This window comes from Salvelinus alpinus, chromosome 1 (genome assembly GCF_045679555.1).
Source record: "Salvelinus alpinus chromosome 1, SLU_Salpinus.1, whole genome shotgun sequence".
NCBI classification, from domain to species: domain Eukaryota; kingdom Metazoa; phylum Chordata; class Actinopteri; order Salmoniformes; family Salmonidae; genus Salvelinus; species Salvelinus alpinus.
The window spans coordinates 117,198,809-117,221,813 of NC_092086.1; the positions used below are offsets into that span (position 1 = coordinate 117,198,809).

The window sequence follows — 23,005 nt, forward strand, 5'->3', positions numbered from 1 at the left end:
AAATAACACCTCGACGTCAAAACAAAGGAGATGATCGTGGACTTCAGGAAACAGCAGCGGGAGCACCCCCTTATCCACATCGACGGGACCGCAGTGGAGAAGGGGGAAAGTTCCTCGGCGTACACATCACTGATGATCTGAAAGGGTTCCAACCACACAGATAGTGTGGTGAAGAAGGTGCAGTAGCACCTCTTTAACCTCAGGAGGCTGAAGAAATGTGGCTTGGCCCCTAAAACCCTCACAAACTTTTACAGATGCACCATTGAGAGCATCCTGTCAGGCTGTATCAACGCCTGTTACGGCAACTGCACCGCCTGCAACCGCAGGGCTCTCCAGAGGGTGGTGCGGTCTGCCCAACGCATCAAAGGCAAATCTATAATCGGGAAAGCCTTACTAGTCTAGAAACTAGAATGCCTTACCAATCTAGATACTAGAATGCCTTACCAATCTAGAAACTAGAATGCCTTACCAATCTAGAATCTAGAATGCCTTACCAATCTAGAAACTAGAATGCCTTACCAATCTAGAATCTAGAATGCCTTACAGTCTAAAATGCCTTACCAATCTAGAATCTAGAATGCCTTACCAATCTAGAATCTAGAATGCCTTACCAATCTAGAAACTAGAATGCCTTACCAATCTAGAATCTAGAATGCCTTACCAATCTAGAATCTAGAATGCCTTACCAATCTAGAATCTAGAATGCCTTACCAATCTAGAATCTAGAATGCCTTACCAATCTAGAATCTAGAATGCCTCACCAATCTAGAATCTAGAATGCCTTACCAGTCTAGAATCTAGAATGCCTTACTAATCTAGAATCTAGAATGCCTTACTAATCTAGAATCTAGAATGCCTTACCAGTCTAGAAACTAGAATGCCTTACCAGTCTAGAATGCTTTACCAATCTAGAATCTAGCATGCCTTACCAATCTAGAATGCTTTACCAAACTAGAATGCCTTACCAAACAAGAATGCCTTACCAATCTAGAATGATTTACCAATCTAGAATCTAGAATGCCTTACCAATCTAGTCTAGAATCTGGAAATCCAGTCTAGAACTTGGAAAGCCTTACCAGTCTAGAATCTAGAATGCCTTCGGGCTATACAAATAGTTTTCTGCGTACAGGTCTCCCAGAGCGAAGAGGCTAGTGGTAAAGTACCTCTGTGTGTTATTCTTCAACACAGTGAGGGACTTCCACAGTAAAACCTTCTTATTGCTTAGGTCAGATTCCGCCTCTTCTCTTTCCTCAGACTGAGATACATGGCCCAAAATACTCACTACAACAAAGTAACACACAGTGCCCTATATTTCTGCTTCCACCCTTTCCTCTCTCCTCATGTGTAAGAGACCAGTCAGCTAGCTGCAGTACTTACCCTGCCCAAAGTTAGCTGTTGTCCTCTTTCCTCATGTGTAAGAGACCAGCCAGCTAGCTGCAGTACTTACCCTGTCTATCCGTTTCCTCTCTCCCAGAACCTTTTCCTCTCCTTCTTCGACTTCTCTCCCCGTCACATTCCTCCCCTGGCCGTGCCTCTCTTCAGGCTGTGATGTCATGGGCGGGCAGAGAGAGAGGCAGAGGGTCTGGCTAAAAAAGGGAGTGTGTTCCCTCTCTTCTCTCTCTCTCTCCAGAAACCCCTCCACACACAAAACCCTCCTCTGTATAGACGAGTGAAGCAGCACTCCACTCCCACACCCCAAATACACCCCTCTTTCCCCCTCCCTTCCCCTCCCTCTCCTTCTCTCCCTCCCCCTCTTTCCCTCCCTCCCCCTCCTTCCCTGCTTCTCTCCCTCCCTCCCCCTCCCTCCCTCCCTCCCCCTGTTTCCCTCCTTCTCTCCATCCTTCCCTCCTTCTCTCCGTCCTTCCCTCCCTCCCCCTCTTTCCCTCCTTCTCTCCCTCCCTCCCACTCTTTCCCTCCTTCTCTCCGTCCTTCCCTCCTTCCCTCCTTCTCTCCCTCCCCCTCCTTCCCTCCCCCTCCTTCTCCCCCTCCTTCTCTCCTTCTCTCCCTTCCCTCCTCCCTCCTTCTCTCTCCTCCTCCCTCCTTCTTGCCCTCCTCCCTCCTCCCTTCTCTCCCCTCCCTCTCTCCTAGCAGGCCCGCGCTGGGCACACTGTCACAGTCTGAGAGCTCACACATGAGGCATGAGCCCCAAATAAGGAGGAAGGGGGAGGGGACGTTTTGGGCTAGGACAGTCAACTCAAAGACATTTCCCCCTGCCACTAGGAAAGCATCCTGGGCTTTCCTTAGAGTTCTGCCACTCCTATGGCCAAAATACTTTGACTGCTGTTTAAATAAACTGCTGTATATACAGATGTCAACTGGGCTCCATGGTATCAGACAGGCAAGGTGTGTTTGTTTATCAGTGTTGTGCTGGCTGGTTCATGAGGTCAGTAACCAAAGCCTTAGTCCTCTCCTCTCCTCTCCTCTCCTCTCCTCTCCTCTCCTCTCCTCTCCTCTCCTCTCCTCTCCTCTCCTTTCCTCTTCCTCTTCCTCTTCCTCTTCCTCTTCCTCCTCCCTCTCCAATATGGTGTCCATTGACTAGGTAGGGGCGGGGTGTGTATTCACAGAGTTACAGCTTCACTTTCACTGCCTTAGATATCTATAAGCTGCATCTTCCCTTTCCCTCCACCCCTCTGCTATGCTAGAGAACAGGGACACTTGTATTCTATGTTTAACTCATATTGAAGCACTGAGAAACAACGTGTCTGTCTCAGCAGAGGATGTGTGTCTCACAGCGGTAGGGTGGGGCAGCGACATCCATGGTTACAGAATCACACACTTCCTGTTAGTTAGCAGAACAACAATAGCTTCAGTTAGTTGCTATGTTAAAACACACGCTTCAGTGACTAATTACTGCTTTAAATGGATTTTTAAATAGTTACACTGCTTTAAAGGGCTTTTAAATAGTTACACTGCTTTAAAGGGCTTTTAAATAGTTACACTGCTTTTAAATAGTTACACTGCTTTAAATGGCTTTTAAATAGTTACGCTGCTTTAAAGGGCTTTTAAATAGTTACTCTGCTTTAAAGGGCTTTTAAATAGTTACACTGCTTTAAAGGGCTTTTAAATAGTTACACTGCTTTAAAGGGCTTTTAAATAGTTACACTGCTTTAAAGGGCTTTTAAATAGTTACACTGCTTTTAAATAGTTACACTGCTTTAAAGGGCTTTTAAATAGTTACACTGCTTTTAAATAGTTACACTGCTTTAAAGGGCTTTTAAATAGTTACACTGCTTTATACTGTGTTGACTACCGACAAACAGATTATACTGTGTTGACTGTGTTGACTACCAACACACAGATTATACTGTGTTGACTACCAACAAACAGATTATACTGTGTTGACTACCAACAAACAGATTATACTGTGTTGACTACCAACAAACAGATTATACTGTGTTGACTACCACAAACAGATTATACTGTGTTGACTACCAACAAACAGATTATACTGTGTTGACTACCATTACACAGATTATACTGTGTTGACTACCAACAAACAGATTATACTGTGTTGACTACCAACACACAGATTATACTGTGTTGACTACCAACACACAGATTATACTGTGACTATCCACTGAATATACTGTGTTGACTACCAACACACAGATTATACTGTGTTGACTACCAACACACAGATTATACTGTGACTATCCACAGATTATACTGTGTTGACTACCATTACACAGATTATACTGTGTTGACTACAAACACACAGATTATACTGTGACCATCCCCTGATTATACTGTGTCGACTACCCCACAGTGCTATGCTTTGTAGATGCTGTATGATTTTGCTATGTCTGCTGCTGTCTACCACCTGGGACGGATCAAGCTTTAGGGTTGTGGAGGGAGGGAGGTAGAGGGGCAGGAGAGGTGGAGGGGCAGGAGAGGTGGAGGGAGGGAGGTAGAGGGGCAGGAGAGGTGGAGGGGCAGGAGAGGTGGAGGGGCAAGAGAGGTAGAGGGGCAGGAGAGGTGGAGGGGCAGGAGAGGTGGAGGGGCAGGAGAGGTGGAGGGGCAGGAGAGGGGGAGGGGCAGGAGAGGGGGAGGGGCAGGAGAGGGGGAGGGGCAGGAGAGGGGGAGGGACATGAGAGGGGGAGGGGCAGGAGAGGTGGAGGGGGAGGGGCAGGAGAGATGGAGGGGCAGGAGAGGTGGAGGGAGCTGTGTTTGTGGGAGGGACAGGAGAGGGGGAGGGGCAGGAGAGGGGGAGGGAGCTGTGTTTGTGGGAGGGATCACTGGACAAAATAAATAAACAAAACATGTAAAGTGTTGGTCCCATGTTTCAGGAGCTGAAATTAAAGATCCCTGTAATGTTCCATTACGTACAAAAAGCTTATTTCTCTAAAATGTTGTGCACAAATTTGTTTATATCCCTGTTAGTAAGCATTTCTCCTTTGCCAAGATAATCCATCCACCTGACAGGTGTGGCATATCAATAATCTGATTAAACAGCATGATCATTACACAGGTGCACCTTCTGCTTGGGACAATTAAATGCCTCTCTAAAATGTGCAGTTTTGTCACACAACACAATGCCACAGATGTCTCAAGTTTTAAGGGAGAGTGCAATTGGCATGCTTGACTGCAAGAATGTCCACCCGAGTTGTTGGCAGAGAATTTACTTTTCATTTCTCTACAATAAACTGCCTCCAACGTTGTTTTTAGAGAATTTGGCAGTACGTCCAACCGTACTCCCAAAGCAGACCACGTATAATCACGCCAGCCCAGGACTTCCACATCTGGCTTATTCACCTGTGGGATCGTCTGTGGGGGGGGGGGGTCGCTGAGGAATTTCTGTCTGTAATAAATCCCTTTTGTGGGGAAAACTCATTCTGATTGGCTGGGCCTGTCTCCCAAGTGGGGGTTGGCCTGGCTGCCAAATGGGTGGGCCTATGCCTTCCCAGGCCCACCTATGGCTGCACCCCTGTCCAGTCATGTGAAATCTATAGATTAAGGGCTTAATTCATTTATTTAAATTGACTGATGTCCTCATATGAACTGTATCTCAGTTAAATCTTTGAAATGGTTGTGTTTATATTTTTGTTCAGTATAAGAAGAGGAGTTCCTCAGTGGATAATAATAGTGTGTCTCCTGTGTGTTCTAGTTTCCCAGGATTCTTCACTGTTAAGACTCAATAGAAGAGAGAAGTTAAATACGTCGTTTCAGAGCCCTTTGGGACCACGCACACACACACACACACACACACACACACACACACACACACAAACACACAAACACACACACACACACACACACACACACACACACACACACACACACACACACACACACACACACACACACACACACACACACACACACACACACACACACACACACACACACACACACACACACACACAACATTGCTATAAGGAATACACGGCAGGCTATAATGATTGTATTCTGCTGTAATTCTTGCTCCAGTAATGAGAGGGAGATGATTAACTATATCATATTATATAATGGCCTTTATAAACTGGGTGGTTTGATCCCTGAACCCTGATTGGCTGAGAGCCGTGGTATATCAGACCATATACCACGGGTATGACAAAACATTTATTTTCACTGCTCTAATTACATTGGTAACCAGTTTATAACAGCAATAAGGCACCTCTGGGGTTTGTGGTCGTGCCTAAGAACAGCCTTTAGTCTGGTGTTAGTCGTGTGTTTGTGTGTGTGTGTGTGTGTGTGTGTGTGTGTGTGTGTGTGTGTGTGTGTGTGTGTGTGTGTGTGTGTGTGTGTGTGTGTGTGTGTGTGTGTGTGTGTGTGTGTGTGTGTGTGTGTGTGTGTGTGTGTTTGTGTGTAGTGTGATTATCTATGATCTCCTAACCAGCAATTACACCGGGTTTCCATAGCGTGTGACCAGACAGTTGACCTTCTCTCAATCCAACTGGTTATTACTGAGCTCTGTAGTCAAACCCTCTTCATCCCACATCCTTACTGGCCATGCAGCATACGTCACACCACCAACATGAAACGTAGCCAGGATACGTCACACCATCAACATGAAACGTAGCCAGCATACGTCACACCACCAACATGAAACGTAGCCAGCATACGTCACACCATCAACATGAAACGTAGCCAGCATACGTCACACCACCAACATGAAACGTAGCCAGCATACGTCACACCATCAACATGAAACCTAGCCGGCATACGTCACACCATCAACATGAAACGTAGCCAGCAAACGTCACACCACCAACATGAAACGTAGCCAGGATACGTCACACCATCAACATGAAACGTAGCCAGCATACGTCACACCACCAACATGAAACGTAGCCAGCATACGTCACACCACCAACATGAAACGTAGCCAGGATACGTCACACCACCAACATGAAACGTAGCCAGCATACGTCACACCATCAACATGAAACGTAGCCAGCATACGTCACACCACCAACATGAAACGTAGCCAGCATACGTCACACCACCAACATGAAACGTAGCCAGCATACGTCACACCACCAACATGAAACGTAGCCAGCATACGTCACACCACCAACATGAAACGTAGCCAGCATACGTCACACCATCAACATGAAACGTAGCCAGCATACGTCACACCATCAACATGAAACGTAGCCAGCATACGTCACACCACCAACATGAAACGTAGCCAGCATACGTCACACCACCAACATGAAACGTAGCCAGGATACGTCACACCACCAACATGAAACGTAGCCAGCATACGTCACACCACCAACATGAAACGTAGCCAGCATACGTCACACCACCAACATGAAACGTAGCCAGCATACATCACACCACCAACATGAAACGTAGCCATGTTAGAGTGTAGAGGCGGCAGGTAGCCTAGTGGTTAGAGTGTAGAGGCGGCAGGTAGCCTAGTGGTTAGCGTGTCGAGGTGGCAGGTAGCCTAGTGGTTAGCGTGTCGAGGTGGCAGGTAGCCTAGTGGTTAGAGTGTAGAGGTGGCAGGTTGCCTAGTGGTCAGCGTGTCGAGGTGGCAGGTAGCCTAGTGGTTAGCGTGTCGAGGTGGCAGGTAGCCTAGTGGTTAGAGTGTAGAGGTGGCAGGTAGTCTAGTGGTTAGAGTGTAGAGGTGGCAGGTAGTCTAGTGGTTAGAGTGTAGAGGCGACAGGTAGTCTAGTGGTTAGAGTGTAGAGGTGGCAGGTAGCCTAGTGGTTAGAGTGTAGAGGTGGCAGGTAGCCTAGTGGTTAGCGTGTCGAGGTGGCAGGTAGCCTAGTGGTTAGAGTGTAGAGGTGGCAGGTAGTCTAGTGGTTAGAGTGTAGAGGTGGCAGGTAGCCTAGTGGTTAGAGTGTAGAGGTGGCAGGTAGTCTAGTGGTTAGAGTGTAGTGGTGGCAGGTAGTCTAGTGGTTAGAGTGTAGAGGCGACAGGTAGTCTAGTGGTTAGAGTGTAGAGGTGGCAGGTAGCCTAGTGGTTAGAGTGTAGAGGTGGCAGGTAGCCTAGTGGTTAGAGTGTAGAGGTGGCAGATAGCCTAGTGGTTAGAGTGTAGAGGTGGCAGATAGCCTAGTGGTTAGAGTGTAGAGGTGGCAGGTACTCTAGTGGTTAGAGTGTAGAGGGGGGCAGGGTAGCCTAGTGGTTAGAGTGTAGAGGTGGCAGGTAGCCTAGTGGTTAGAGTGTAGAGGTGGCAGGTAGCCTAGTGGTTAGAGTGTAGAGGTGGCATGTAGCCTAGTGGTTAGAGTGTAGAGGTGGCAGGTAGCCTAGTGGTTAGAGTGTAGAGGTGGCAGGTAGCCTAGTGGTTAGAGTGTAGAGGTGGCAGGTAGCCTAGTGGTTAGAGTGTAGAGGTGGCAGGTAGCCTAGTGGTTAGAGTGTAGAGGTGGCAGGTAGCCTAGTGGTTAGAGTGTAGAGGTGGCAGGTAGCCTAGTGGTTAGAGTGTAGAGGTGGCAGGTAGCCTAGTGGTTAGAGTGTAGAGGTGGCAGGTAGCCTAGTGGTTAGAGTGTAGAGGTGGCAGGTAGCCTAGTGGTTAGAGTGTAGAGGTGGCAGGTAGCCTAGTGGTTAGAGTGTAGAGGCGGCAGGTAGTCTAGTGGTTAGAGTGTAGAGGTGGCAGGTAGTCTAGTGGTTAGAGTGTAGAGGTGGCAGGTAGCCTAGTGGTTAGAGTGTAGAGGTGGCAGGTAGCCTAGTGGTTAGAGTGTAGAGGTGACAGGTAGCCTAGTGGTTAGAGTGTAGAGGCGGCAGGAAGCCTAGTGGTTAGAGTGTAGAGGTGGCAGGTAGTCTAGTGGTTAGAGTGTAGAGGCGGCAGGTAGCCTTGTGGTTAGAGTGTAGAGGCGGCAGGTAGCCTAGTGGTTAGAGTGTAGAGGTGGCAGGTAGCCTAGTGGTTAGAGTGTAGAGGTGGCAGGTAACCTAGTGGTTAGAGTGTAGAGGTGGCAGGTAGTCTAGTGGTTAGAGTGTAGAGGAGGCAGGTAGCCTAGTGGTTAGAGCGTTGGACTAGTAACTGAAAGGTTGCAAGATCAAATCCCTGAGCTGACAAGGTAAAAATCTGTCGTTCTGCCCCTGAACAAGGCAGTTAACCCACTGTTCCTAGGCTGTCATTGTAAATAAGAATTTGTTCTTAAATAAAGGTCAAATAAAAATAAATACTTCCAGTTTATACATACTATATTATATGCATTTTACGGACACAATCTATTTTACAATAGTTACATTTTGTTTGTTTTTTAGTCCATCCAGTAATCCTACTGGTATTTATGTATGGTTCTCCGGTAATCCTACTGGTATTGATGTGTGGTTCTCCAGTAATCCTACTGGTATTGAGTTATGGTTCTCCAGTAATCCTATATATATTCCCACAGCATGATGCTGCCACAACCATGCTTCACATGACCCTTGGCATTCAGTCCAAAAAATTGAATCTTGGTTTCATCAGACCAGAGAATGTTTAGGTGCCTTTTGGCAAACTTCAAGTGGGCTGTGAAGTGCCTTTTACTGAAGAGTGGCTTACGTCTGGCGACTCTACCATAAAGGCCTGATTGGTGGAGTGCTGCAGAGATGGTTGTCCTTCTGGAAGGTTCTCCCATCTCCACAGAGGAACTCTCGAGCTCTGTCAGAGTGAGCATCGGGTTCTTGGTCACCTCCCTGACCAAGGCCCTCTCCCTCAGTTTGGCCGGGTGGCCAGCTCTAGGAAAAGTCTTGGTGGTTCCAAACTTCTTCCTGATGGAGGCCACTGTGTTCTTGGGGACCTTCAATGCTGCAGAAATGTTTTGGTACACTTCCCCAGATCTGTACCTCGACACAATCCTGTCTCGGAGCTCTATGGACAATTCCTTCAACCTCCTGGCTTGGTTTTTGCTCTGACATACACTGTCAACTGTGGGACCTTATATAGACAGGTGTGTGCCTTTCCAATTCATGTCCAATCAATTGAAATTACCACAGATGGACTCCAATCAAGTTGTAGAAACATCTCAAGGATGATCAATGGAAACAGGATGCACCTGAGTTCAATATTGAGTCTCATAGCAAAGAGTCTGAATACTTTCCGAATGCACTGTACATAGTAACAGTCGACATTCATATTCTGACAATCTCTGAAACTCACTAAGATAATACCTTTGATGATACAGTGGTAGCAATACATGGTTATAACATCGACAGAAAAGACAGAAATTATATTCAAATTATATTCAGAACCACATTCCTGTAAAGCTTAGAGAGGATCTCATGTTAAATACTGTTGAAGTAATATGGCTACAGGTTCATCTGCCTCACCTAAAGCCCATTCTGGTGGGAAGCTGCTATAGACCACCAAGTGCTAACAGTCAGTATGCTTGATAATGTATGTGATATCAACAGAGAGGTATATTTTCTGGGGTGATTTAAATATTGACTGGCTTTCATCAAGCTGCCCACTCAGGAAAAAGCTTCAAACAGTAACTAGTGCCTTCAACCTGGTTCAGGTTATCAGTCAACCTACCAGGGTAGTTACAAACAGCACAGGAATGAAATCATCAACATGTATTGATCACATATTTACTAACGCAGCAGAAATTTGCTTTAAAACAGTATCCAAATCCATTAGATGTAGTGATCACAATATAGCAGCCATATCTAGGAAAACCAAAGTTCCAAAGGCTGGGTCTAATATAGTGTATAAGAGGACATACAATACATTTTCTAGTGATTCCTATGTTGTTGATTTGAAGAATATCTGTTGGTCCGTGGTGTGTAATGAGGAGCAACCAGATGCTGCACTTCACACATTTATGAAACTACTTATTCCAGTTACTAATAAACACCATTAAGAACATGACTGTAAAACCTGTTACATCTGAAACAGTCCTTTGAGTACTTAAACAATAGTACTAGGCGTTCCCTTCCCCATCCCCTTGTTTACATTGAGAATCTGGTCTAAATGGCACCCTATTCCTTATTGGCTCTGGTCTAAAGTAGTGCACTATATAGGGAATAGGGTTCCATAGGGCTCTGGTCTAAAGTAGTGCACTATATAGGGAATAGGGTTCCATAGGGCTCTGGACTAAAGTAGTGCACTATATAGGGAATAGGGTTCCATAGGGCTCTGGTCTAAAGTAGTGCACTATATAGGGATTAACTTGTCAACTTGGACCCAGCCTTAAACTTTTATGCAGTCATGTGACGATCACTTTCTCTGTACTCTGACACTGATGACAGAGAGAGTCCCCTCACCTTCCACACACTCCCTATAGTGATACACAATGGAAAGAACATGTAAATAATATCCATCTAACCAGAACAATCCTGAGACACCGGGAGAGGAGAAACCGCTCCAATGGACACTGATGATAGAGAGATATTAGCTGATGTACGAAGGGCTATATAAAATAAACTTGATTTGATTTGACACGAAAGCAGAAGACGCAAGTTTAGATACTAACACTCAAACCGAGGTTTGATTGAACAACTCTCTCTCAACAAACCTGGAGCATAGCAGGTTGATATGGACTGTGTCCCAAATAGCATACTATTTCCTATATAGTACACTACTTTGATCAAAAGTAGTGGACTATATATGGAATAGGGTGCCATTTGGCATGCAGTTCCGATTTATTTATTTTTATTTAACCGTTATTTAACTAGGCAAGTCAGTTAAGAACAAATTCTTATTTACAATGACAGTCTACCAAAAAGCAAAAGGCCTCCTGCGGGGACGGGAGCCTGGGATAAATAATATATATATAAATATAGGACAAAACACACATCATGACAAGAGAGACAACACAACACTACATAAAGAGAGACCTAAGACAACAACATAGCATGGCAGCAGCACAACATGGTACAAACATTATTGGACACAGACAACAACACAAAGGGCAAGAAGGTAGAGACAACAATACATCACGCAAAGCAGCCACAACTGTCAGTAAGAGTGTCCATGATTGAGTCTTTGAATGAAGAGATGGAGATAAAACTGTCCAGTTTAAGTGTTTGTTGCAGCTCGTTCCAGTCACTAGCTGCAGTAAACTGAAAAGACGAGCGACCCAGGGATGTGTGTGCTTTGGGGACCTTTAACAGAATGTGACTGGCAGAACGGGTGTTGTATGTGGAGGATGAGGGCTGCAGTAGATATCTCAGATAGGAGGGGGGGGGGGGTGGGGGGGGGGGGGGAGTGAGGCCTAAGAGGATTTTATAAATACGCATGCTATGGTCATGTACTTAAGTAGTTACTGTGCTTTAAATCAAATCAAATCAAATGTATTTATATAGCCCTTCGTACATCAGCTGATATCTCAAAGTGCTGTACAGAAACCCAGCCTAAAACCCCAAACAGCTAGCAATGCAGGTGTAGAAGCACGGTGGCTAGGAAAAACACCCTAGAAAGGCCAGAACCTAGGAAGAAACCTAGAGAGGAACCAGGCTATGAGGGGTGGGCCAGTCCTCTTCTGGCTGTGCCGGGTGGAGATTATAACAGAACAAGGCCAAGATGTTCAAATGTTCATAGATGACCAGCATGGTCAAATAATAATAATCACAGTAGTTGACTTTACATTACTATGTATATTTTTGACTACTTTTACTTTTACTTTACTACATTCCTAAAGAAAACAATGTACATTTTACTCCATACTTTTTCACTGACACCCAAAAGTACTCGTTACATTTTAATTGCTTTACAGGACAGGAAAATGGTCCAATTCACACACGTATCAAGAAAACATCCCTGGTCATCCCTACTACCTCTGATCTGGAAGAGTGTTGGAGTGTGCCCCTGGCTATCTGTAATGATGTCTGAGTATTGGAGTGTTCCCCTGGCTATCTGTAAATGATGTCTGAGTATTGGAGTGTTCCCCTGGCTATCTGTAATGATGTCTGAGTGTTGGAGTGTTGCCCCTGGCTATCTGTAATGATGTCTGAGTGTTGGAGTGTTCCCCTGGCTATCTGTAAATGATGTCTGAGTGTTGGAGTGTTGCCCCTGGCTATCTGTAATGATGTCTGAGTGTTGGAGTGTTGCCCCTGGCTATCTGTAATGATGTCTGAGTGTTGGAGTGTTCCCCTGGCTATCTGTAATGATGTCTGAGTATTGGAGTGTTGCCCCTGGCTATCTGTAATGATGTCTGAGTGTTGGAGTGTTCCCCTGGCTATCTGTAAAATATGTCTGAGTGTTGGAGTGTTGCCCCTGGCTATCTGTAATGATGTCTGAGTGTTGGAGTGTGCCCCTGGCTATCTGTAATGATGTCTGAGTATTGGAGTGTACCCCTGGCTATCTGTAATGATGTCTGAGTATTGGAGTGTTGCCCCTGGCTATCTGTAATGATGTCTGAGTGTTGGAGTGTTCCCCTGGCTATCTGTAAATGATGTCTGAGTGTTGGAGTGTGCCCCTGGCTATCTGTAATGATGTCTGAGTATTGGAGTGTTCCCCTGGCTATCTGTAAATGATGTCTGAGTATTGGAGTGTTCCCCTGGCTATCTGTAAATGATGTCTGAGTGTTGGAGTGTTCCCCTGGCTATCTGTAAATGATGTCTGAGTGTTGGAGTGTTCCCCTGGCTATCTGTAAATGATGTCTGAGTATTGGAGTGTTGCCCCTGGCTATCTGTAATGATGTCTGAGTGTTGGAGTGTGCCCCTGGCTATCTGTAAATGATGTCTGAGTATTGGAGTGTTGCCCCTGGCTATCTGTAAATGATGTCTGAGTATTGGAGTGTTGCCCCTGGCTATCTGTAAATGATGTCTGAGTGTTGGAGTGTACCCCTGGCTATCTGTAAATGATGTCTGAGTGTTGGAGTGTTGCCCCTGGCTATCTGTAAATGATGTCTGAGTGTTGGAGTGTGCCCCTGGCTATCTGTAAATGATGTCTGAGTGTTGGAGTGTTGCCCCTGGCTATCTGTAAATGATGTCTGAGTGTTGGAGTGTTGCCCCTGGCTATCTGTAAATGATGTCTGAGTGTTGGAGTGTTGCCCCTGGCTATCTGTAAATGATGTCTGAGTGTTGGAGTGTTGCCCCTGGCTATCTGTAAATTATGTCTGAGTGTTGGAGTGTTCCCCTGGCTATCTGTAATGATGTCTGAGTGTTGGAGTGTGCCCCTGGCTATCTGTAAATGATGTCTGAGTGTTGGAGTGTTCCCCTGGCTATCTGTAAATGATGTCTGAGTGTTGGAGTGTTGCCCCTGGCTATCTGTAAATGATGTCTGAGTGTTGGAGTGTGCCCCTGGCTATCTGTAAATGATGTCTGAGTGTTGGAGTGTTCCCCTGGCTATCTGTAATGATGTCTGAGTGTTGGAGTGTGCCCCTGGCTATCTGTAAATGATGTCTGAGTGTTGGAGTGTTCCCCTGGCTATCTGTAATGATGTCTGAGTATTGGAGTGTTCCCCTGGCTATCTGTAATGATGTCTGAGTGTTGGAGTGTTCCCCTGGCTATCTGTAATGATGTCTGAGTGTTGGAGTGTGCCCCTGGCTATCTGTAAATAATGTCTGAGTATTGGAGTGTGCCCCTGGCTATCTGTAAATGATGTCTGAGTATTGGAGTGTGCCCCTGGCTATCTGTAAATGATGTCTGAGTGTTGGAGTGTTCCCCTGGCTATCTGTAAATGATGTCTGAGTGTTGGAGTGTTGCCCCTGGCTATCTGTAATGATGTCTGAGTATTGGAGTGTGCCCCTGGCTATCTGTAAATGATGTCTGAGTGTTGGAGTGTTCCCCTGGCTATCTGTAAATGATGTCTGAGTGTTGGAGTGTTGCCCCTGGCTATCTGTAATGATGTCTGAGTATTGGAGTGTGCCCCTGGCTATCTGTAAATGATGTCTGAGTGTTGGAGTGTTCCCCTGGCTATCTGTAAATGATGTCTGAGTGTTGGAGTGTGCCCCTGGCTATCTGTAAATGATGTCTGAGTGTTGGAGTGTTCCCCTGGCTATCTGTAAATGATGTCTGAGTGTTGGAGTGTGCCCCTGGCTATCTGTAAATGATGTCTGAGTATTTTAGTGTGCCCCTGGCTATCTGTAAATGATGTCTGAGTGTTGGAGTGTGCCCCTGGCTATCTGTAAATGATGTCTGAGTATTGGAGTGTGCCCCTGGCTATCTGTAAATGATGTCTGAGTGTTGGAGTGTGCCCCTGGCTATCTGTAAATGATGTCTGAGTATTGGAGTGTTCCCCTGGCTATCTGTAAATGATGTCTGAGTGTTGGAGTGTGCCCCTGGCTATCTGTAAATGATGTCTGAGTATTGGAGTGTTCCCCTGGCTATCTGTAATGATGTCTGAGTGTTGGAGTGTTCCCCTGGCTATCTGTAATGATGTCTGAGTGTTGGAGTGTGCCCCTGGCTATCTGTAAATAATGTCTGAGTATTGGAGTGTGCCCCTGGCTATCTGTAAATGATGTCTGAGTATTGGAGTGTGCCCCTGGCTATCTGTAAATGATGTTGGAGTGTGCCCCTGGCTATCTGTAATGATGTCTGAGTATTGGAGTGTGCCCCCGGCTATCTGTAAATGATGTCTGAGTGTTGGAGTGTGCCCCTGGCTATCTGTAAATGATGTCTGAGTGTTGGAGTGTTCCCCTGGCTATCTGTAAATGATGTCTGAGTGTTGGAGTGTTCCCCTGGCTATCTGTAAATGATGTCTGAGTGTTGGAGTGTGTCTGTGAGTCAACATAACACTGACTGTCTGTGAGTCAACATAACACTATGACTGTCTGTGAGTCAACATAACACTATGACTGTCTGTGAGTCAACATAACACTGATTGTCTGTGAGTCAACATAACACTGACTGCCCTTTTTTTTACTTTACACCAGAGCCGTATGGAACCCTATTCCCTATATATAGTGCACTACTTTAGACCAGAGCCCTATGGAACCCTATTCCCTATATATAGTGCACTACTTTAGACCAGAGCCCTATGGAACCCTATTCCTTATATAGTACACTACTTTAGACCAGAACCCTATGGAACCCTATTCCCTATATATAGTGCACTACTTTAGACCAGAGCCCTATGGAACCCTATTCCCTATATATAGTGCACTACTTTAGACCAGAGCCCTATAGAACCCTATTCCCTATATATAGTGCACTACTTTAGACCAGAGCCCTATGGAACCCTATTCCCTATATATAGTGCACTACTTTAGACCAGAGCCCTATAGAACCCTATTCCCTATATATAGTGCACTACTTTAGACCAGAGCCCTATGGAACCCTATTCCCTATGTAGTGCACTACTTTAGACCAGAGCCCTATGGAACCCTATTCCCTATATATAGTGCACTACTTTAGACCAGAGCCCTATGGAACCCTATTCCCTATGTAGTGCACTACTTTAGACCAGAGCCCTATGGAACCCTATTCCCTATGTAGTGCACTACTAAGTTTAGGGCCGATAGAGCTCTGATCAAAAATAATGGGATCCACCCCAAATCTCCATTCTGCTGTCCTGTCTTCCCAGCTGCTCTGTCTGGTCTATAAACATATGACTAACTGATGCTGTTTTTAACACTGTGAATCACACTGAGCCACACAGAGAGATGGGACATCAGACACTCCGGTTAAACAAAGATCACCCAGTTATCTTTTATAAAACGGGTAGTTTGAATCTTGGATGCTAATTGGCTGAAACAGCATTCTAGTGGGATGTACAGTATACCAGCAATATACAGATTCAAAAAATGACGGTACAGTTACCTCCAGATTATAAACAGGATACAATTGACAATATAGTTACCTTCAGATTATAAAGAGAATACAATTGACAATATAGTTACCTCCAGATTATATAGAGAATACAATTGACAATATAGTTACCTTCAGATTATAAAGAGAATACAATTGACAATATAGTTACCTCCAGATTATATAGAGAATACAATTGACAATATAGTTACCTCCAGATTATATAGAGAATACAATTGACAATATAGTTACCTTCAGATTATAAAGAGAATACAATTGACAATATAGTTACCTCCAGATTATATAGAGGATACAATTGACAATATAGTTACCTTCAGATTATAAAGAGAATACAATTGACAATATAGTTACCTTCAGATTATAAAGAGAATACAATTGACATCCATAGTAACATATGGAGTTTGAGCATAACAGTGACGATTGGCTAAGATTACAGAAATAGAATTTGCTCCTATGGGGACATTCAAAATGGCCGCTAGTCCACTCATAATGACATAATTGACCTCAATGGGGACGTCCGTTCTACTCGTTCTAATTCTATGGCTAAGTAAGAGGCCGTCTCGTATCAGATGAAGCCACAGACAGACACCAGCACGCCTCGGGCTCCGTCACAATCACCAGTAACACATTTTCTTCCTAGAACCAGCCACAGATGGCCATCAACTGAACAAGTGACACAACAATGACATTAGTCTGTTTTCCACCACTGTTTAACACCTCAAACCATTCAAGATCACATCCTACTGACTTCTACCAGTCTTACTGCCCTCCTAACCAGACCTGGGTTCTTCCAGTCTTACAGCCCTCCTAACCAGACCTGGGTTCTTCCAGTCTTACAGCCCTCCTAACCAGACCTGGGTTCTTCCAGTCTTACAGCCCTCCTAACCAGACCTGGGTTCTACCAGTCTTATAGCCCTCCTAACCAGACCTGGGTTCTTCCAGTCTTACAGCCCTCCTAACCAGACCTGGGTTCTTCCAGTCTTACAGCCCTCCTAACCAGACCTGGGTTCTTCCAGTCTTACTGCCCTCCTAACCAGACCTGGGTTCTACCAGTCTTACAGCCCTCCTAACCAGACCTGGGTTCTTCCAGTCTTACAGCCCTCCTAACCAGACCTGGGTTCTTCCAGTCTTACTGCCCTCCTAACCAGACCTGGGTTCTACCAGTCTTACAGCCCTCCTAACCAGACCTGGGTTCTTCCAGTCTTACAGCCCTCCTAACCAGACCTGGGTTCTACCAGTCTTACAGCCCTCCTAACCAGACCTGGGTTCTACCAGTCTTACAGCCCTCCTAACCAGACCTGGGTTCTTCCAGTCTTACAGCCCTCCTAACCAGACCTGGGTTCTTCCAGTCTTACAGCCCTCCTAACCAGACCTGGGTTCTTCCAGTCTTACAGCCCTCCTAACCAGACCTGGGTTCTTCCAGTCTTACAGCCCTCCTAACCAGACCTGGGTTCCTCCAGTCTTACAGCCCTCCTAACCAGACCTGGGTTCTTCCAGTCTTACTGCCCTCCTAACCAGACCTGGGTTCTTCCAGTCTTACTGCCCTCCTAACCAGACCTGGGTTCTACCAGTCTTACAGCCCTCCTAACCAGACCTGGGTTCTTCCAGTCTTACAGCCCTCCTAACCAGACCTGGGTTCTTCCAGTCTTACTGCCCTCCTAACCAGACCTGGGTTCTTCCAGTCTTACTGCCCTCCTAACCAGACCTGGGTTCTACCAGTCTTACAGCCCTCCTAACCAGACCTGGGTTCTTCCAGTCTTACAGCCCTCCTAACCAGACCTGGGTTCTTCCAGTCTTACAGCCCTCCTAACCAGACCTGGGTTCTTCCAGTCTTACTGCCCTCCTAACCAGACCTGGGTTCTACCAGTCTTACAGCCCTCCTAACCAGAACCGGGTTCTTCCAGTCTTACTGCCCTCCTAACCAGACCTGGGTTCCTCCAGTCTTACAGCCCTCCTAACCAGACCTGGGTTCTTCCAGTCTTACAGCCCTCCTAACCAGACCTGGGTTCTACCAGTCTTACAGCCCTCCTAACCAGACCTGGGTTCTTCCAGTCTTACAGCCCTCCTAACCAGACCTGGGTTCTACCAGTCGTACAGCCCTCCTAACCAGACCTGGGTTCTTCCAGTCTTACAGCCCTCCTAACCAGACCTGGGTTCTTCCAGTCTTACAGCCCTCCTAACCAGACCTGGGTTCTTCCAGTCTTACAGCCCTCCTAACCAGACCTGGGTTCTTCCAGTCTTACAGCTCTCCTAACCAGACCTGGGTTCTACCAGTCTTACAGCCCTCCTAACCAGACCTGGGTTCTACCAGTCTTACAGCCCTCCTAACCAGACCTGGGTTCTACCAGTCTTACAGCCCTCCTAACCAGACCTGGGTTCTATCAGTCTTACAGCCCTCCTAACCAGACCTGGGTTCTACCAGTCTTACAGCCCTCCTAACCAGACCTGGGTTCTTCCAGTCTTACTGCCCTCCTAACCAGACCTGGGTTCTTCCAGTCTTACAGCCCTCCTAACCAGACCTGGGTTCTACCAGTCTTACAGCCCTCCTAACCAGACCTGGGTTCTTCCAGTCTTACTGCCCTCCTAACCAGACCTGGGTTCTTCCAGTCTTACAGCCTTCCTAACCAGACCTGGGTTCTACCAGTCTTACAGCCCTCCTAACCAGACCTGGGTTCTTCCAGTCTTACAGCCCTCCTAACCAGACCTGGGTTCTACCAGTCTTACTGCCCTCCTAACCAGACCTGGGTTCTACCAGTCTTACTGCCCTCCTAACCAGACCTAGGTTCTTCCAGTCTTACAGCCCTCCTAACCAGACCTGGGTTCTACCAGTCTTACAGCCCTCCTAACCAGACCTGGGATCTTCCAGTCTTACAGCCCTCCTAACCAGACCTGGGTTCTACCAGTCTTACAGCCCTCCTAACCAGACCTGGGTTCTACCAGTCTTACAGCCCTCCTAACCAGACCTGGGATCTTCCAGTCTTACTGCCCTCCTAACCAGACCTGGGTTCTTCCAGTCTTACAGCCCTCCTAACCAGACCTGGGTTCTTCCAGTCTTACAGCCCTCCTAACCAGACCTGGGTTCTTCCAGTCTTACAGCCCTCCTAACCAGACCTGGGTTCTTCCAGTCTTACAGCCCTCCTAACCAGACCTGGGTTCTTCCAGTCTTACTGCCCTCCTAACCAGACCTGGGTTCTTCCAGTCTTACAGCCCTCCTAACCAGACCTGGGTTCTACCAGTCTTACTGCCCTCCTAACCAGACCTGGGTTCTTCCAGTCTTACTGCCCTCCTAACCAGACCTGGGTTCTTCCAGTCTTACAGCCCTCCTAACCAGACCTGGGTTCTACCAGTCTTACTGCCCTCCTAACCAGAACCGGGTTCTTCCAGTCTTACAGCCCTCCTAACCAGACCTGGGTTCTTCCAGTCTTACAGCCCTCCTAACCAGACCTGGGTTCTACCAGTCTTACAGCCCTCCTAACCAGACCTGGGTTCTTCCAGTCTTACAGCCCTCCTAACCAGACCTGGGTTCTTCCAGTCTTACAGCCCTCCTAACCAGACCTGGGTTCTACCAGTCTTACAGCCCTCCTAACCAGACCTGGGTTCTACCAGTCTTACTGCCCTCCTAACCAGACCTGGGTTCTTCCAGTCTTACAGCCCTCCTAACCAGACCTGGGTTCTTCCAGTCTTACAGCCCTCCTAACCAGACCTGGGTTCTTCCAGTGTTACAGCTCTCCTAACCAGACCTGGGTTCTTCCAGTCTTACAGCCCTCCTAACCAGACCTGGGTTCTTCCAGTCTTACAGCCCTCCTAACCAGACCTGGGTTCTTCCAGTCTTACAGCCCTCCTAACCAGACCTGGGTTCTACCAGTCTTACAGCCCTCCTAACCAGACCTGGGTTCTTCCAGTCTTACAGCCCTCCTAACCAGACCTGGGTTCTACCAGTCTTACAGCCCTCCTAACCAGACCTGGGTTCTTCCAGTCTTACAGCCCTCCTAACCAGACCTGGGTTCTTCCAGTCTTACTGCCCTCCTAACCAGACCTGGGTTCTTCCAGTCTTACAGCCCTCCTAACCAGACCTGGGTTCTACCAGTCTTACAGCCCTCCTAACCAGACCTGGGTTCTTCCAGTCTTACAGCCCTCCTAACCAGACCTGGGTTCAAATACTATTAAAAATCTTTCAAATACTTTGATTGTTTGCTCTAGCCTGCCAGTAGTGGCAGATGGGCAGGTTTTTAGCAGTTTTGGGAATATTTTATTGGTCCATTATGCCAGACACACTCAATCAAGAACAGATCAAGTATTTTAAATGATTTCATGTAGTATTTGAAAGCACTTCTGCTCCACCTTCACCTAGCCTCAACCCTCCTGTCCCTCTCCTCTTGCCTTCAACAGTCACATTAGGACAATAGGGATTACATAACATGTTTTCTGAGAAGAGCATGGTGAGGTTTGCAGGAAGACATAAAAGATAGCCGTGTTCCGGTCCACTGTTGACCCTGAGCCCTTATCCTCACCTCCCCCCTCAATCCCCGTCATCCCCGTCCGCCACCTCACCCCGCACATCCTCATCTCATCCCCAGACAACTGGAGAGGAAAGGAAGCTCAGGTTTGAAGGACAATTGAACTGACTGACAGAGATACTAGGTTTAAAGGGATGGCTTCTACTCCTGTTACCAGGTTTAAAGGGATGGCTCCTCCTGTTACCAGGTTTAAAGGGATAGTTCCTCCTGTTACCAGGTTTAAAGGGATGGCTCCTCCTGTTACCAGGTTTAAAGGGATAGTTCCTCCTGTTACCAGGTTTAAAGGGATGGCTCCTCCTGTTACCAGGTTTAAAGGGATAGTTCCTCCTGTTACCAGGTTTAAAGGGATGGCTCATCATTTTACTAGGTTTAAAGGGATAGTTCCTCCTGTTACCAGGTTTAAAGGGATAGTTCCTCCTGTTACCAGGTTTAAAGGGATAGTTCCTCCTGTTACCAGGTTTAAAGGGATGGCTCATCATTTTACTAGGTTTAAAGGGATAGTTCCTCCTGTTACCAGGTTTAAAGGGATGGCTCATCCTGTTACAGTGAGAGGAAGCAGTAAGCCATCAGACACCTTCCTATAGCCATTACCATCCTGTCAGAAACACCTGTCAACTGAGTAGATTACTAACTGTGTGCTTAGAGAATGAGTAACAATTCTAATCCCGTACAAAATACTTTCGGTTTATTGAAGCAAGGTATTGCATAACATCCTGGTCTGAGTAAATGTGGAAGGTATTTGGCCAATCAAAATGGAACTGTGCCATCCACATGGGCTCTGTCCTGTCCTGGGAAACAGACTATTGATTTCTACAATGTCATTTCCTGAAGGCTTTATATCTGGATCACAGGACAGCACACTGCCTCATGCAGAGGACAAATGGCACCCTATTTCCTAAATAGTGCACTACTTTAGACCAGAACCCTATGGAACCCTATTCCCTATTATCGTGCACTACTTTAGACCAGAGCCCTATGGAACCCTATTCCCTATGTAGTGCACTACTTTAGACCAGAACCCTATGGAACCCTATTCCCTATATAGTGCACTACTTTAGACCAGAACCCTATAGAACCCTATTCCCTATATAGTGCACTACTTTAGACCAGAGCCCTATGGAACCCTATTCCCTATGTAGTGCACTACTTTAGACCAGAACCCTATAGAACCCTATTCCCTACATAGTGCACTACTGGGCCATGGTGAAACGTAGTGCACTATGTAGGGTCAAGGGACACAGACAATATCATCATCTGGCCATAGGGTGGCAGGTAGCCTAGTGGTTGGAGCGTTGGGCCAGTAACCAAAAGGTTGCTAGATCGAATCCCCCGAGCTGACAAGATACAAATCTATCGTTCTGCCCCTGAACAAGGCAGTTAACCCACTGTTCCCCGGTAGGCCGTCATTGTAAATAAGAATTTGTTCTTAACTGACTTGACTAGTTAAATAAAGGTAAAAAAAATTAAATGAATGTTACCTACATAGAAGGGGAGAGACCATTCCCATTACTATAGAGGCAATCCGTAATCCAATTCTAGACTTGAGGCCACAGGTATGTGATGTTGCCGTCAGACACGCTTCCGAAGCGAACAGAGAATCCAAAACTCAGATTGTGTAAAAACTAACATTAATTTTTCCAAACAAAGGCTGTATTCCATCGATAATCAACGTTAACGAGATCAGATTTAAACGGTAACGAAAAGTTATAGTCTAACAGCAGCTTTCTTAGTTCCAAGTATTAGCGTAGCATAGCGGAAAACAAAACTGTAAAGTATCGCCAAACCTGAGGTCCAGTTGACCCATACTGCCATAAACCTAATACCTGAGGTCCAGTTGACCCATACTGCCATAAACCTAATACCCGAGGCCTGTTGACCCATACTGCCATAAACCTAATACCTGAGGCCTAGTTGACCCATACTGCCATAAACCTAATACCTGAGAACTGTTGACCCATACTGCCATAAACCTAATACCTGAGAACTGTTGACCCATACTGCCATAAACCTAATACCCGATGCCTAGCTGACCCATACTGCCATAAACCTAATACCTGAGGCCTGTTGACCCATACTGCCATAAACCTAACACCTGAGGCCTGTTGACCCATACTGCCATAAACCTAACACCTAACACCTGAGGCCTGTTGACCCATACTGCCATAAACCTAATACCTGAGGCCTGTTGACCCATACTGCCATAAACCTAATACCTGAGGCCTGTTGACGCATACTGCCATAAACCTAACACCTGAGGCCTGTTGACCCATACTGCCATAAACCTAATACATGAAGCCTGTTGACCCATACTGCCATAAACCTAATACCTGAGGCCTGTTGACCCATACTGCCATAAACCTAATACCTGAGGCCTAGTTGACCCATACTGCCATAAACCTAAT

The 23,005-nt window shown here is 46.4% G+C and overlaps 1 protein-coding gene across 3 annotated transcripts in view; it reads right to left on the reverse strand.

Annotated features, from left to right (window-relative positions):
* palm2akap2 (PALM2 and AKAP2 fusion) overlaps positions 1-23,005 on the reverse strand; it is a 240,811-nt gene that overhangs the window by 56,203 nt on the left and 161,603 nt on the right. Inside the window, exon 1 of one of the 3 annotated variants that reach the window (XM_071342768.1) lies at positions 1,448-1,653. The exons of the other annotated variants lie outside the window; for them this stretch is intronic. Coding sequence (XP_071198869.1) covers positions 1,448-1,555 — 108 coding nt within the window. The 5' untranslated portion in view covers positions 1,556-1,653. Of the gene's footprint in view, positions 1-1,447; positions 1,654-23,005 lie in introns of those variants that run through there. 3 annotated transcript variants of the gene reach the window in all.